This window comes from Opisthocomus hoazin, chromosome 5 (assembly GCF_030867145.1).
Source record: "Opisthocomus hoazin isolate bOpiHoa1 chromosome 5, bOpiHoa1.hap1, whole genome shotgun sequence".
Taxonomy (NCBI): domain Eukaryota; kingdom Metazoa; phylum Chordata; class Aves; order Opisthocomiformes; family Opisthocomidae; genus Opisthocomus; species Opisthocomus hoazin.
Window position 1 is genome coordinate 27903115 of NC_134418.1, and position 15833 is coordinate 27918947.

General features: G+C 40.1%; 1 protein-coding gene across 14 annotated transcripts in view; it reads right to left on the bottom strand.

Annotated features, from left to right (window-relative positions):
- APBB2 (amyloid beta precursor protein binding family B member 2) overlaps positions 1 to 15833 on the bottom strand; it is a 196126-nt gene that overhangs the window by 41452 nt on the left and 138841 nt on the right. For all 14 annotated transcript variants that reach the window (XM_075420730.1, XM_075420738.1, XM_075420736.1 and 11 more), the window contains 2 exons: positions 7174 to 7320; positions 2536 to 2663 (listed from right to left, as the gene is read on the bottom strand). In XM_075420730.1, the coding sequence (XP_075276845.1) occupies positions 2536 to 2663; positions 7174 to 7320 (275 nt within the window). The remainder of the gene's footprint in view (positions 1 to 2535; positions 2664 to 7173; positions 7321 to 15833) is intronic.

The window sequence follows — 15833 nt, forward strand, 5'->3', positions numbered from 1 at the left end:
ACAATTTAAATTTCAAAGAGAATAGGCTCCAGTCCTGAAAGCCGTACTAGACACAAGATTTCCGCCAAAACATCTATCAAAATTCTTACAATGGGCTAAGAATAGGAAAGCTCTGAAATCAAATTTCTTATGATGAAATAAACCAGATTCCAATAAAAGTGTCCAAGAACATTACTGTGCCAGCAACTGAAATATTAAGGCTGGTTTTGATTGTGCCTTTATATATTAAACCTTCAACAAATGATTTCTTGCTGTTGTTTACAGCAACCAATCAAGAAAAGTCATGTTCTCTAGAAACAAGAAATGTTCACTTTCAGCACAGAAAAGCTAATTCCCTCTTCTGATACGAGAAACATGAGAAGATTAGTTTATTTGCTCTACTAGGTTCTTTGTATTGTCAATGTCACAAATAAAATCTCTTTTTAGGCAAAGAGCAGAGGAAGCTTCTACCTTTTGTGACCAAGAGTGACATCACTGGGTTTGTTTCATTTTTAAACTTCGACGTGTACTTCACCCACAGACTCCACATTTACAATATTTTTCTTAATAGAGACACGAGTTTCTCAGAAGTCTCAACAGAAATGGTATTAATCTTTGGTTGCCAGATACGGCACGGAACTGGGCAGGAATGGGATCAGAGATGCTATTTCCTCTGCCTTGTACACAGCTTTTCATAAATGGTGCAGGATACCATAGCAAGTCGGAACAGCCAGAATGACCTGCACACACACAGCCTTTCCCACCAACTCCTGTCCTACTGATGGGGCTCATATTTATCTACGAGAGTTTGTATTGCTTTGCATCCCTGGATGGGTTTCACCAAAAGCTTATGACATTCCTTGTGCCACATGATCACAAAAGGCACATTTCTCTTAAATGTCCCATTTCAGTGTCCACGTTTCCATGACCAGTTCTGTCTTTAGGAGAAGTATGTATGAGGCCGGAGAAACGTGACTCATTATCTTATTCTATAAACAACATAATGGAATGATTTTATTTTCCAAAGAAATGTAAATATTTGAAAAAAGAACTGTAAATGCTTCAAAAAAAAAAATTAAAGAAAAGCAAAGCTGGCTTCCTTTACTCTGTAAAGCTGCATCACATTTAGGTGCCCCTTAAGATGCTCTATTTATTTCCTGACCAAAGCAAGCTACTACAAAATCTGACTTGAAGGAAAATGTGCAATGCATTCATCTTCTGAGGCAAACAAAGCACTATAATGGTTTATTCATAAGAAGTTAAAACGTCTTTACTTCCCACCATTTCAAACTGGATTTGCCCCTTTTAGATATCTCAAAAATATGCACCAATGAAAGTGAAAAACAGTAAAAAAACCCACCGAAACCCAACCAACCATCAGTTGTTTATAGAAGTAAAAAATTTAGAAAGATGGAATTGGGTCACAGAAACACTTACCACCTTTCCTTTTGGAAATTTTGCCAGAGATATCCAGAAACTTTGAAAGGGATTAAAGAAGTTTCACAAAATCTTTTACTGGTAAAGATTTTCCAGGTCCAGAATGACACTTCCTGTCAAAAGTCAGAGACAAAAAACTCCCACCTCTACTACTGCAAATACCTCCATAAGCTAGCATGCACACAAAAAGCAGCAGTTCGCTTGTGTGATTCAATCCTTATTACCCACGTGTCAGGATGGGTACTGCCCGAAGATCCTGGAATGACTTAATGCAAATGGAAATGTTCTTGATAGATCAAAATGCTCAGTGGGACAGGGAGAGAGCTCGATGTCCTCTCTAAATAAGTCACCTTCACAGTCCTGTTCCCACAGCAATGTTACATGACAAAGGAGGATGCTACCAAAAAACCACCCATCAGGAAGGAAAGCTACGGAAAGACCAGCTGCAGGGCAGGAACCTTTTAGCATGCACTCCTGGTTGCTCCCTATGGCAAGGAAGAACTTCAGCTCACAGGTAGTCAGGTTTCAGGGACAAACCTTAGTTTTCTGCAACAACCATTAAGAATTTTTGTGCATCAAGATCTTTAAATAACAGTAATGGCTTAATGGCTTAAAACTACTACTTTTCCCTCAATCCAAATATTTTCTCCATCAGAGCAAGTATCTTCAGAAAGTGGAAACACATGCACACAGTCAGAGTGTAAGCAGCACACTTAACTTGGGCCAGCAGGAAGACATGCTTTCACATAGCCAGGAGAAACATAAAATGGGACACATTTGAAAACATGGTTTTATATAAAAAAACGTACTAAATACAGCTGAAACAAAATAATGTTGCATGTGCAGTTTTATGCACCTGGCTGAATTCATCTGAAAGGCCTGCTCAATACAGGTTTAGAAAAACAGCATATAAGTCATAAACTATGAAACGCAAGTATTTTTAAAAGTAACACCAGCAAGAAAAAGACGAATTTACCCATCCTCTCAGAGCCCCTGGGACACAACTACTGAATCACATGAATAGGTTCAATACCTAACTTGCTCGGGGCGTATGCATACTCGGTATCAGCAGACAGAAATAGCACCAAGTCAAGAGGGCTAAGGAGAGCAAAGACTCACCGGCCGTTGTCACGACCCACTCCCCAGACTCTGATGCTCACAATGGGCTGCGAATGAAGAACTGTGCGGTCCATGGGGTCAATCAGGTTCAGCATGTCATTTTCCAGTATAAGGTACATGTCTTTGCCCTGCAACTCCAGACAAAGTACAGTTACACAGTACACCCCCCTCTCAAATTGACTGGGATCAAGGTGTTATGCCTATGCTGTTTAGACTTGCATCTTCTTAATTTACTCAAAGTTTCCAAGAGCAATTGAAAACAAGTTCATTTACTTCTGGTGTGAAAAAGATCTAAGATAGTATCTTGATACTGCTGTATTTTTAAACAATCCTGATCACAAAAAGCTTTGATGTCTTTTAAATGCAACTGTTTGACTCATTCAACCCCAAGCTACTGAGTTAATTCAACAAATTACGCGTTTATCCTTTCTCCAGTAAATTCTTTCAAATATATGAGAAGTCAAGAACTGCCTTAATAGTAAAAGCTTACATCAAAACCTGTACTCTTAAGGCAGAGTTTCTTCCTTCAAACAACATGCTTTGTTTCCATAACCTTTAACCAATGGGTCGTGGGAACAGACAGCAATTTGTACGTGTCAAAGGATTTATAGGATACACTTTGAAGAAAGACTAATTAAAGCGGAAAACCTACCATTAAGACATGAATGTGAATTCTGCTGGTGACTGCAGAATGCTGGAGCCAGGATTTATCCCTAATTCTTCTGGCATGTAAGAACAAGGAGAAAGCTTTTTCGCCTTAGACGAAACAAATCTAGAGGCAATATCCCTTTTGATGCTAATTCACAATTGCTAACCTCCCTCCTATGGCTAGCATTTGCAAAAGGTCGGCTGCCTCTTCTGCCACACCTAATAGCCCTTTACTCAGAGGCTGTACACCCACTCTGCGGACTGCAGGACCCCCTGGTAACGATCCTGGACCTATTGCCGAGAGGTAAGACAAGGTCCTGCTGATACCAAGAAGATGACGGTGGGATCTATCAGCTAAATATAGAGTAACTTGTTTCCTCTCAATTGTGCCAGAATCTATAAATGAACAAACAGAATGGAAAGGGTCCGGCTCCCTTCTGACAAATGTTTCAAAAATGACCTTTTTCTTCACCTCCATGACACAGAAGCCCTCTTCCCACTTGGTTACAGTGGCTCAAGTCTTAATGATGTCTAATTTTGTATCTGTGCAAGACACACATTCCCGTCACCTTGGGGGGGCCTGCTTCCAGAGTTTCCAGGCTAGGCAGCAAGGGGCGGGCGCTGCTGACCACCTCTCCCACTCCCAGATCTCCTAACAGGGATCTCTCTCCACAGAGGGGTGTGGGGGAGGAAGGGGACACAGGCTGGTAAATGCAATCCCAACACAAGAACATTGTGCCTGATGGAAAAAGTACAGCTGTGGCCGAGATGCAAGGCTGGGTATATAGGCGGCTCCCAGAGAAGCAGATACAGGCGTAGCTGCAATAACCGTGCGCTTAAATGGGGAAAATTAGCAGCACTGAACTGCTTGTGGCATGCAGAAAAAGAAACATGGAAACACAGCCAGGATGGCACCAGGCAGACCAGGATGATAAAAGAAATCAAACAGAAAATAGAGTCCTTCCAAAGAAAAAGGGTGAGGAATTTGCTTGGAGGTCAGAAGCAGTAAACAGATTGTGTGAAGAACGTTACAGAGTGTCACAAAGATTGCTTTTTGGACCCATTTTCTAGTTTTATATTTGTTCCAGAAGGAAATTATTACAAGAAGGTAAAATCTGTTCATCATGCAAAATACTCTGGGATTACGGTAATAAAACTGAATCCAAATTAGCTAGAAAAGATTGGAGAATGGGCAGATAAACAACATAAGTCACTGAAAATTATCCTTGCAATGCTCGAGGGATCGCTTGGCTGCAGCCAGAAGCAATATATTTTGCTAAGTTTTGTTGCCTTATTACACAAAAGCTATTTTAGAGATGAAAACGCTGCAGAGGGCAAGAAGAAATGATTTAGACAGACTAGGAGCTTGAACAGAGGCCTCAACTTCTCAGCCTGCTGCAGAGACCTGATGGTCCGAGATGAAGAAAGCTCTCATCGGAAGAGCCACGCTGGGAAAGTGAATGAAGGAAGGACATCTTTGTGATCATTCTGTTTTCTGTTTGGTTTGCTTCATCATCCTGGTCTGCCTGGTGCCATCCTGGCTTCTGTTTTACTTCCCATGTTTCTTTTTCCACAGTCTTTCCCAGCAGTCTTTCAGGGAAAGTGTTACACACTGTGGTACATAGGTTAATGGCAACAATGCTATCTCTTTCATGTAAGTGATTTCATAATGTATAGGAATATAATGCATGGCAAAGTAGCAACACAAACAGGTGAGTTGTGTTTTTCTTCTTAGATTTTACAGAATCATGGAAGTTAGAAATTTACAGGGAATTTCTTTTGGAGGGGAGCGGAGGGCATGAAAACCCACATTAAAGCCAGTGACAAAACTTCTGTAGGGTCAGGATTTTACCCAGGGTGTGGGGTTTTTTTGTGTTTTGTTTTGTGTTTTTAAGTCATGAAAACTTGGGGATGGTCCTAGTCCCAACTTCACTTTCATTACATTCTAGCTAAAATAAATCTTTAGGCAATCTTAAAACCTCTATCTGCAGTCATCAGTTCCAGCTTTGTAATAGATTTCTGCTGTATGTGCTCCATCTGATAAGTCAGTGACGAGCACACTTTTTTCACATTCCTCTCTAAAACGTGCCTCTTCCAATCACTCTTGAAGCATTACGTTGTCAGTAGAAAAATGTGGTTGTAATGATTTCTTTTAAAATCAAGAGGACAATTTACTTCAGGGGCCACCTATTCAAGCATAGTGTCTCTCGTGTTTTGTCAGGCTGATTTTTTTTTATATATTTATGAATAGCATTCTTAATTAAAACTTCAAGAGGACCAAAACTTTTCACCAGTTTGGCTTGAAAACCTGCAAGGGTTTCCAGCAAAGAACAATGGGATTGACAGAGAGAAATACAGAAAAACATGAACAGTAACTCTTAAACCAGTGAACATTAACTCTTAAACCAGAATGAAGCACAGAATTTCAAAATAAACAATGTATTTCAAGCTGATCACAGTTCTGTCATCTGAAAAATGGATGGGATTACACACATGTAAAGAAAGCAGGTTTTTTTCCCTCCTGGAGACAGTAGTAAGGCCAAAGTCCATGACTGACACATCTCTAATTGCTTCTGTAGCTATATTAACTAAATAAAACTATTCCCAGAGGTAAGAAAAAAGGGAGACCAATGTTATCTTGTTCATTTATATGTATAATATACATTTCATACCTACAAAAACCCTTCTGAAATTACTTTAAATAGATAGGGCACTCTAAATGTGTCCCTTGAAACATCATTTCCATTTTTAAAAAGGCACTTGCTCCCAGTTGCTCCTTTGAAGCCTCTGTGCACTGTTGCAGTCACAGCCAGGACACTGGACTCAAGCCTGTAACAAGAACTTGGGAGACTGAAAGATATTTTTCCTAGAAGTTTTACTGAAATAGACAAGTCTTTTAATTCCTCTTCTGTTTGGCAGTGTCGTTTCTTTTAGACCACACAAGTGAAGGTTACAACATTCACTCTTGTGTCACTTTTGCATTCAGATCTTGTGTAGTAAATCCACATTAGTGTAACCCTCCTGAAAACACGTCAGGAGAGAGGCAGAGAATAATCTTTGGCTGAATTTTAAGTTGTTCCATGAACAACTAAATAATGAAGATGTTTTTCTGTGGGTTTGTCTCCCATGTCCTCTGTACGTCCCGCCACTATAACCCCACCTTTTCCTTTCTTGTTTCACTTACTGACCCCTCCACACCTTCCATTCTTTCACCTGTCCCCAGCACACCTCTTTTGCAAACCACCATACCTCTAGCTTCCTTCATGTTTCCCCTGAGCTCCCATAGCATTATCCTGTCTTTCCTGCCAATTCAGAAAGAAGCACAGAGCTCGTATGGCTCAGATGATGAACGTGTACTGACCCATCGTCAGCAAACCAAGAAGGAGGAGAGCTGGGCGCTCTGTTTTTCCCTCAGCGTGTGGGCATTTGGCATCCTTCAAAACTGGATGACACTGGTGAACAGAGTCAAGAGTTATTGGAGAGGAACCAACAGAGACTGATGACATAAAATTAATTTCCTTCCGAAACATTGATATAAAACAAGCCATCTGTCCATCAGTCTCAATCTTCTCATAAGTTTCAGAAGCACAGGTCACACCAGTGTGGGATTCTTTAAAGCCCTTTCGTCATCAGAAAACCTGTGAAGATGCTGTTCCAAAGCACCAATCTCAAACCTCTGGTCAGAAGGAAGACTTCCACTGATTTCAACAGTTTGGCTTGTGTGTCCCCAACACTGTTACTGCATGGGGCATGTACTAGCACAGACGTAAACACGAAGGTGAGATCTTTGTGACACCTGCTCTTCTGAGCAGTTTGGAACAAAAATGTCGAGACTTTCCTTGAACCCTTTAACATTTTTTGGCAGTGCCAGCTAGGATAGGGAAATCTCAGACACAGAGCATGGACATATTCGCTTACAGAGCTGTTGTTTCAAGATGTTCTATGACATAAGAGGGATGTTCCAAGTGGAGAAGTTCACCCTGTTCTTACCTCTCCCCAAATGCCAACAGTGTCTCTGATGTCGTTTTTACAGTAAGAGAGTTGTCTGATGCAATTGTTCACAGCAACACTGCTTTTTCCAGGAGCCAGATCTTCTTCTGCCATTTCTACCCAGCCCAGAGATCGCACAGCAAAGCACTAAAAAGAAATCAGAAAATATCTGAACATGTATCAGAGCACACAACACACTGCTGTATCCAGCTACAGAAATCTTGTCATGCAACAGAAACTAGTCAGTTAAGGTTAAAGATCCCCGGCTAGGAGGGGAACAAGATCAAGGCCTTGTAGATGAACTTATGCTCAAAGGTTAGTAAATTAAAATGTAATTTGAGAATGGCAAAGTGAAAACATTTAAATGAAAAAAGAAGAATACAGGTATCTGTGGAGGTAACAGTAATACTTCACAGTAAAATACTTTTGTTAATACAAAGGAGGAAAGAAGGGAGCAGTAAGTAGTAGGACACACACAAACACAGAGAAATAAAGGAAAACCACAACTATAGATACACTAGAACTGATATTTTAGCTAGTATCTAGAGCTCTAATTGAAAAGAAAGAAAACACTATTGGATTATATCCGTTGTGAGATTCACACTCACTGCCTGGCTTTTAACAAGAAAATTACATTTTTTTGTGGATTACAGCAATAATTTCTACAGTGAGTTTAACTAAGTTACCAAACAATAAAAAATTCAAAGCACTAACAGAAAGATAAGCTGTCATTAGGAGGAAAGGAGGCTTTTTCTAGAAGAAATTAAAAATGATCTTTAAAATAAAACTAATTATACAGTTCTTTAGCAGAGGGATGTTTATCCAACCAGAGTAGTCAGTTGGCAGAACAAGCCAAGGCGACATTACTTTGCACATATGGTGCTTTTTGCAAACAAAACAAAATGGGAGAAATTGAATGGCACCATCTCTACCCTACATTTACTAGGGTAGAGAATAAAAAAGTTTAATTCTGAAAAAAACCCTGCACATTTGCTCTCAGGCTTTACAGTGGCTGAAACACAGACCTCACACCAAGTCAATAAGAGTTTGTCTACGAGACCAAGACCGCCTCCAGAAAACATTATTATGGGTATCTCACTCTCAAATGGCAATGCCCCACCAGCGAAGGATGCACAACAGACTTACTGTTGTATCTCCTTACTAGACACAGCAGGCATTTAAGGTGGTCCCTAAAAGTTCAGCACCACCACTGGTGTGCCATTTGAGAACCACTGTCCTCAAAAAAAAGACCCCAAAACACCAAGGTATTTTAAATATGCGTAATATGTCAACTTTGGCAAATTAAGGGAGAAATAAAATTCACTAGTAGGTAAAAAGACTAATGAGTTTCTCCCTCCTTCGCTTTAAAAATCCTCTCCTCCTTCAGCCTTCTTTCAGCTTGCACAACGTGCTCATCCATCCTGCTTCGGCATGCAGAACACCCAGCCTGCCTCTCGGACCTCTGGCACCTTCTCCGAGTCACTAATGATGCAGCTCATCTAAGGCATCAGACAGCCAATACACTCTGCAAATCCTGTTAAACCCTTTTGTGAATGTGGGTAAAATACTAAAGCCTCTCATGCCTCCCAATTCTTTGTGGCTTTTTTGGTTGGTTTGTCTTTTTGAGGTGTGTTTTTTTGTTTGATTGGTTTTTTTTTGCTTTACAAACAAGGAAGCCAATATGCAAATCCCCCTATGCTGCTGCTTCCTCACCCAGCTCAGCCGGAAACCCACGAAAGTGCTGGCTTTCAGATTTTACAGGGTGATGAAGGAGAAGGTGAACGAGGAAACACAGGAGGGGTCACCACTCAGGGGTGCTCTCCACTTCAGGGCTACACAAGATACTAAAATACCCATTTTTTCGCAATTATTCAGGTCATCTAATCTCAAGATTGCAGAATTGGTTTTGGCACATCAGACGCTCATGATTCTTGCTGAAAGTGCTGCAATGCCCACTGGGGTATTAAATATTTATCTTTGCAAGCTTTTAACATACAGATTGTTACTGTGCCAGAGAAAAGGTTCTTTACAACTATTTCAATATTACATTGAACAACAGAGCATTAGCAGTGAAAACGCTTTCTAAATTAGCTTAGGAGAGGTGAAAAACTAAATACATATATAAGCATTATTCTTCACATCTCAACATCTGTAACTTGTTAGCTGCTTTCCAAATACAGAGGTAAATACAGTCCTTGCACTGAACAGAGTACACCTTAAGAAGGCAAAAAAATGACGAAAGAAAACCAGTTTACGTTGACAGCAGGCACATCCCTTATTAGTAAAGATGGTGGACTGTTTTGGTTTGGGTTTTTTTCCTGGCCATTTTTATTCTAAGTTTTAATTTCCCCAGTGATGGCATCCACTGTATTGCTGTATTGCTTTCCCTTCCTAGCCCACTGTCATTACAGTACAGCTAGCTGAACAGGGGGATGCTCTTCTTGTCCATCCCATGTATTTCCCTCCATGTGAAGGGCCTGGCTTCCTTCCCTGCTTCAAAGCCACGATGTAGACGTGAGAAACCCACTTAGCTTCTGGCACTGGTAAGTTTTTGTCTGTGTGTTTTACAAGATGCCCTTACCAAATAAACCCAAATAAAATACTTCAGAACAGCTTCATCAGAACAAACCGATTTCCCAAAGACTCACTCCAAATAATAAAAAAAACTTTTCAATAAAACCCAGAAAGACTCAACACCCCACCCACAAAGCAACGCAATGCCTATGCCCCTGACTCTACACATTCAAGAAGCATTCTTTTGCTCAAAATACACTTAAAGACGAACAATCTTCTATTTCTTGGGCGCCTCTAACTGAATACATGTGCTGGCATGACTTAGAAGTGGTAGCAGAGCTTCATACAGATTTCAGCACTAAAAAATATGAAGACTCAGAGTAACATGTGATACATACTACGTTTCATTTATCATCAATATAATAAAAGTCTATATTGCCACTCCTGGGGGCGGGTGGGGGGTGGAAGTGTGTGCCTGCGTCCCTCTCTCTATCAGCAGCTATAGATCTCTCTTAGAAAAGATCCACTTCATGTTTTATTCTTGGTGGGTTTTTCCTCCTCCCTCAATTACTTGACTCAGAGGTACTCTTTAACACAAAATAACACAAAACCCAGCAGAAACAAACCACCTAGTGTCTTCAGTCAGGTATGACCCAATTCTTCAACCAGGGCTAGCTGAGCTAGCCATGACAGCAGAATAGCTTAGCTCTCTAGCACACTAATGCAGCATCATGGTTCCCCAGCTCCTACCAACGGTACTTACTAGCCAAGAGACCAAGTGCTTCCTTGGACCTGAAAGGGCTTTGCTAAAGCACCCTCCCTTCTCCTGGCACTAATATCTAGAGTCAAAACAAGGCAAGCTGAAAACCAGAGTGCAGCTGTCCTCGAGTAAGAGTCTATGAGCTCGGTAAAGCAGACATTCCTGGTGATGCCAGCTGGTTAAGCACCTCTACCCAAGGCTCACAGATAGTTGCTGGCAAATCATAATTATTGGCAAATCATAATTTCATAATCCATGTGCCAACTTTTGGCTGACAGTAGTCCACCTCATCTTGTTATACATTATTAGCATTAACTTACAAAATAAAATCTTACAATTTTTTGTGCCTGGACAAACCCTCTGCTTTATCTTGAAATCAAAACTCTAAAAAGGATAATTTAGAAAACATATCTGAATAAAAACAAGTGAAACATGATTCTCCTGCCTGCTTGCATCTACAGTGCCCAGACTTCTTCCAAGAGCTGGCAAAGAAAAGCAGGCTTGAAAAAAAAAACCAAAGCAAGCTGACAAATACAGCAGGACTAAAGACAAAATTAGGAATTGTATACTGCTGTTTAGGATGGGGAAGGATCAAAAATACTACCATGAATACTGTGTGTCTCAGATAGGTGAATAAAAAAATGTCGTTTAAACCACAGTACATCAACAATCTTGTATTTTCATGTTGACTGGAAACTTCACATTTCTTGCTAGGCTACACAGGACGTTGTGCAAAGAAAATACACAGTGAAAAAAGGCCACAGGGAAAAAAAGGCTGCCTTCTCACACGCTGCCCCATGAAAAGACAGGTGGACGGAAATGAAAACACAGGTATCACTGGTCAGTTTTACATTCCTGGGGAACACAGGTTTGCATGGCTGCAAATCCAATTAATATTTCAGGGTTAATGATCTGTAGCCAAAATGCCAAACTCATAAAAGCTGTAATCCAAACTCTGTAAAAGGCCGTAAACCTCCCTTGCAGTGCAGTTCTCATCTAAAACATTGCCTAAAGCTGGATGAGCTTTAGGTTTGAAGGAATGAATGAACCGTGGTTCACACTTCTTCTCTTTGGCATTGCAAAACCTTCACCACAGGGTAGGGTTCTGCTCTGCAGCAGCCTTTACAAGAGGAACTCTGAAAGGAACTTTGACAGGAATGCAGAGCCATGACAACTCTCTGCACATAAGCAAATGCACACTCTATACAATCCCCTACTAGACAGACGACAAGAGATCAATTACACAAGATTGATGTCAGAGTAGTACTGGAAACTGGAATGATCATATGGGCATGGATAGAAAGATCGCATTACAGGGCAAATATTAGATTAGAACATCAGTTTGAGAACAACAAGCTAATGAACACTACAAACACATGGACTGATTGTTTTTCAGGTCACACAGCTGTTGCTAGCCACTATGAACATCTACACTAGAGTATGTTTGCCTTGATGGTTTAAATCTGTGCTACTAATTTCTTCCCTACTTCTGAGCCTAAAAGACTTAGATTTCCCTTTGCTTCCCTTTATTATGTTTTTCCTTTTAAAAGGTTGTATCTGTCTGCAGACATACGTAAATCATTACACTATTTAATAAGGTCTTTTATCACAGACCACTGAGCAGGCTTGTGCCTGAGACACAGCATGTAGGTCACATAATTAACTGTTTCAAATGCAGTCAACACAATCTCGGAAATTCTACTTACATTTCATTTAACAATTTAAAAATAAAACAAACTATTGTATTATTTTATGCTTTGGAAGATCAAGTATCTTAAAATATAGCCACCCTATATCCAAGAAAGAACTATGTTCCAGTATATTTGCCTGCTACACATGAAGAAATCTTGCATTGACTCCAGATGAAAATACTGGAGATGATCAAAGCTAAACTGAGTAACAAAAGAATAAAGAGATCTTATGCAATTAGTGATCAAGCAAACCCTTTCATTTAATTGATGTGAACAGACTGCAATATATCCATTTTCTCAGAGAAACACTAAAAATTGTGACACCAAAATTCTTAACTACAAACATTTAAAAATGCAGAATTAAAAACACACTAATAACATTTTTCAACATTTCCAGCTTTCTGTTGCAGTTCATGTTGTATTATTTCAACTGCTGAAAATGTGCATGCCATACAAAAATAAGCACAGAGATATTCAGGTCACAACAGAATTCAGAAATCATTAATAATTGCTATTGCAAGCAGATGATTGTAAACTAAACTTCTGCGGAATAAAATATGAGGGCTTCACAAATTCTGTAAAATAACCTTTATAGTAAATGGCTTCTCTAAAGCAGGCCAATATTGAACTTTCTGCCTTCACAGTCCCTTACTCATTCTCCAAGACACTAGTCTCATTTTTTCCAGACTTGCAGACTCCAATGCGTAGGATGACAAAAGTCCCTCTCTTGGCTTGAGTTTAATATTTCTGTCTCAGTGGTTCCTGCTGGCTCACAGCCAGAGGTCAAATCTGCTCTATCAAGGCAAGAAAATGTTGCAGGACCATTGTGCTGGTTCAAGATTTTTTTTTAATCCCAATTTCTTATTCATTACCTTACTTCTGAATCAAGTAAAAAATCTAGCCAGTTGAGCAAAAATGAAATGGACACTATTACTGTCTACTAATGCCCTTTTGCAATACATAGTTCTGAAGAAGAAATTAAAATCATTTTATTCTTTTCTCCATTCTCAGTAAAGAATAGGCTTTGATTTTAGATACTTTGCAGATAGCTTGACTTCACATCCTAAAATGATGGGTTTATGGACTTTGCTTTGAGCTATTTAGGGTGTTTTGGGTTTCATTTTAATATAGTGAAACAAAAACAAAGCTTCCTCAGTGAAGAAAAGGCAATCATACATTTCACCAGAAACTAACAGAGGGTGATTGTTGCAATGATGCTCAAATTAGGGTCTCTCTTGCAGAATAACTGAACTGTTAGGATAACTCAACGCAGGTTTCATTATTCTGCAACATAAAAAATGACCCCAACAAACACACATATGCTTTGTCAGTAAAGACAAGCCCTGCAGGAGTTTACAGGGCATGAAAGAATGTCTGCATTCATTCCTTAAAAACTAATGTTCTGCACTTGTCACCTTAACCTTAAATGCTGTATTTTTCTGATGATGGCTCTTTTGCAGGCTGATTAAGTGGCTCTAATGCAGCCAGCAGCACTTTATTCAGTACTGTGGTGCATAATATCAAAGGTAACATGCATGACATCCAACTTTGAATTAAAAAAAAAAACACCTTTAGGTGAACTCTCGACCTTACTGAATCAATGGAGAAAAACCTTTCAGCAGTTCCACAATGGACAAATAACGCACCAAGGTTGCACCATGCTGTTTTCAAACTGTGTATATATACAACATATAACATATATAAAAATACCTATTATTTAATACACACACAATACACACTCTACATTTTTTTCCATTAAAAACCTATCCAATGGAACAGTAAACTTAGTGACATTGCAGACTAGAGCAGGCTATCTCCCTGAGCCGCCCTAAACTGGCAAGCTAATGTAAATAATTGAAGAGAAATACAAAAATATAATCTGATCAGTTAATTTTGTAGCAGCAAGATGATGAACAGACAGTTCAGAATCAAGAGGTCATTCTAAAGCTGGAGCTGACAGAGGCTATATACTGTTTTAGAGGTGAAATGGTTGGTCTCCAATGGACAGTACGAAGGGCTGCAAGCTGTGATTACCTCTGCAGTGTGTTAGCAAAGATGCTGGCGAGCTGATGGGGAGGTCTGCCAGCAATATCAGCAGAGGCTGAGCTAAACTGGGAGCTGCCTGCACACCAAATACACTGGCCTGCAGAACAGCAACAAGAGCTTTTTGCCTGTGGGACTTGAGTATGATGCAGGATGCTTCTTCCCCTGGTTTCTGTCCACTCCTGAGGGCTCCTTCATCAACCATACACAAAGTACTGTTGGCCCAGAATGTTCACTGTGCTGCACCACAGAACAGTGAATAAATTGTGATTAAAACCACTCCAAAATAAGAAAGAATAAAAGTATTAGGAAGTGTAGATCCTTAAAAAAACCCCAAAAAATTATCTCTAAGAGCAGCAGCTAGGTTCTTCTTGTGTTCTGCACAACAGCCAGGTTTGTTCAGTGATTGTTTACAGCGAGATGCTGTATACAGACCCCAGCCAAGAAAAACTGCACCATGCGTCTCCATGAGAAATGGTACTGAAGGTGACACTGGCACTCTGACCTGGTGAAGCAACAGAAAACTCTTTTCAGACAGACACCACTGGAAGAAACAGCATCATGGGTTTTTTTTAAAGAAAAAAAAAAAATCCAGTCTATCCATGTTTTCTCAGACGTGGCCGGCACTTCCTGGTACAGCAGCTGCAAATTTTAGCAGCACCGTTTCACTTTGGAAATGGTTTCTCATTACCTGGGGGCCACGGCAGCGCACTCGGTGCCCCACAGTTGCGATTTCGGAGGCAGGGCACGCTGGCAGTCAGGGACGCTACCTCCCCATGGGGAGAGCGGTCACTGGTGTGCACCTAAACTGCCCATGCAACCTGGCCACCCACAAGGCAGTAATTGCTTCAGGGGTAAAGTGTGACCCACACAGCTCCCATCTGCATCATTTATCCTCCTGTAAAGTAACTGCTATCTATGTTCTTACTACTCCAACAACAATTCCTGGTCAACAGACCCATGGCAGACAAAGTCGCTGTCAATACTGGAACTTTACGGGCCAAGAAGATATTTTGATTTGATTTGAAACAAGTATTTTTCTATTTTATCTTCTCTTTTCCCAGTCCTGCAGAAATCCAGCAGCCCAATGCAAACATTTTGTACAGTATATCTTAATAAAGCAAATACTGATAATGCCCGCAAACTCAAGACATAATTATTGTATTACAAACCTGGAAATTAATAGTAAGGCGGTTTCCACTCTCTCTCACATGAGGAAAGGCTTTGTGATATATTTTCCTAAGGAAGGCTACAAGTAAGATCTCTCCCTCTACACCTCTCCTGCTGTTCAGTCACCCGTATCCTGATACTGCACGAAAGGTTCGCGTCTAATTAGATCCCAGAGATACGTGGGATTTCGAAGAGTCAGAGACATGTAACATTTTGCAGGTTCTAATTATAAATCTTGAAGGGCTCAAGAAATTAAACTACATTACCCCAGATACTTGTGTTCTATGTATATCATTATAATAATTAAACATATTGTAACTCTGTATACCATTAAAAAAGTCAATCGCTTAGATTTGGGAAAAGCACTACGTCTTCCTCTGCCCTGGATTAATCTTAATATTTGATTAAACAAGACTCCATTTAGGGATGAGGTGGAAGCAAATATCCTCTAGATGGAAATCTGTATTATGATGTACCTCACA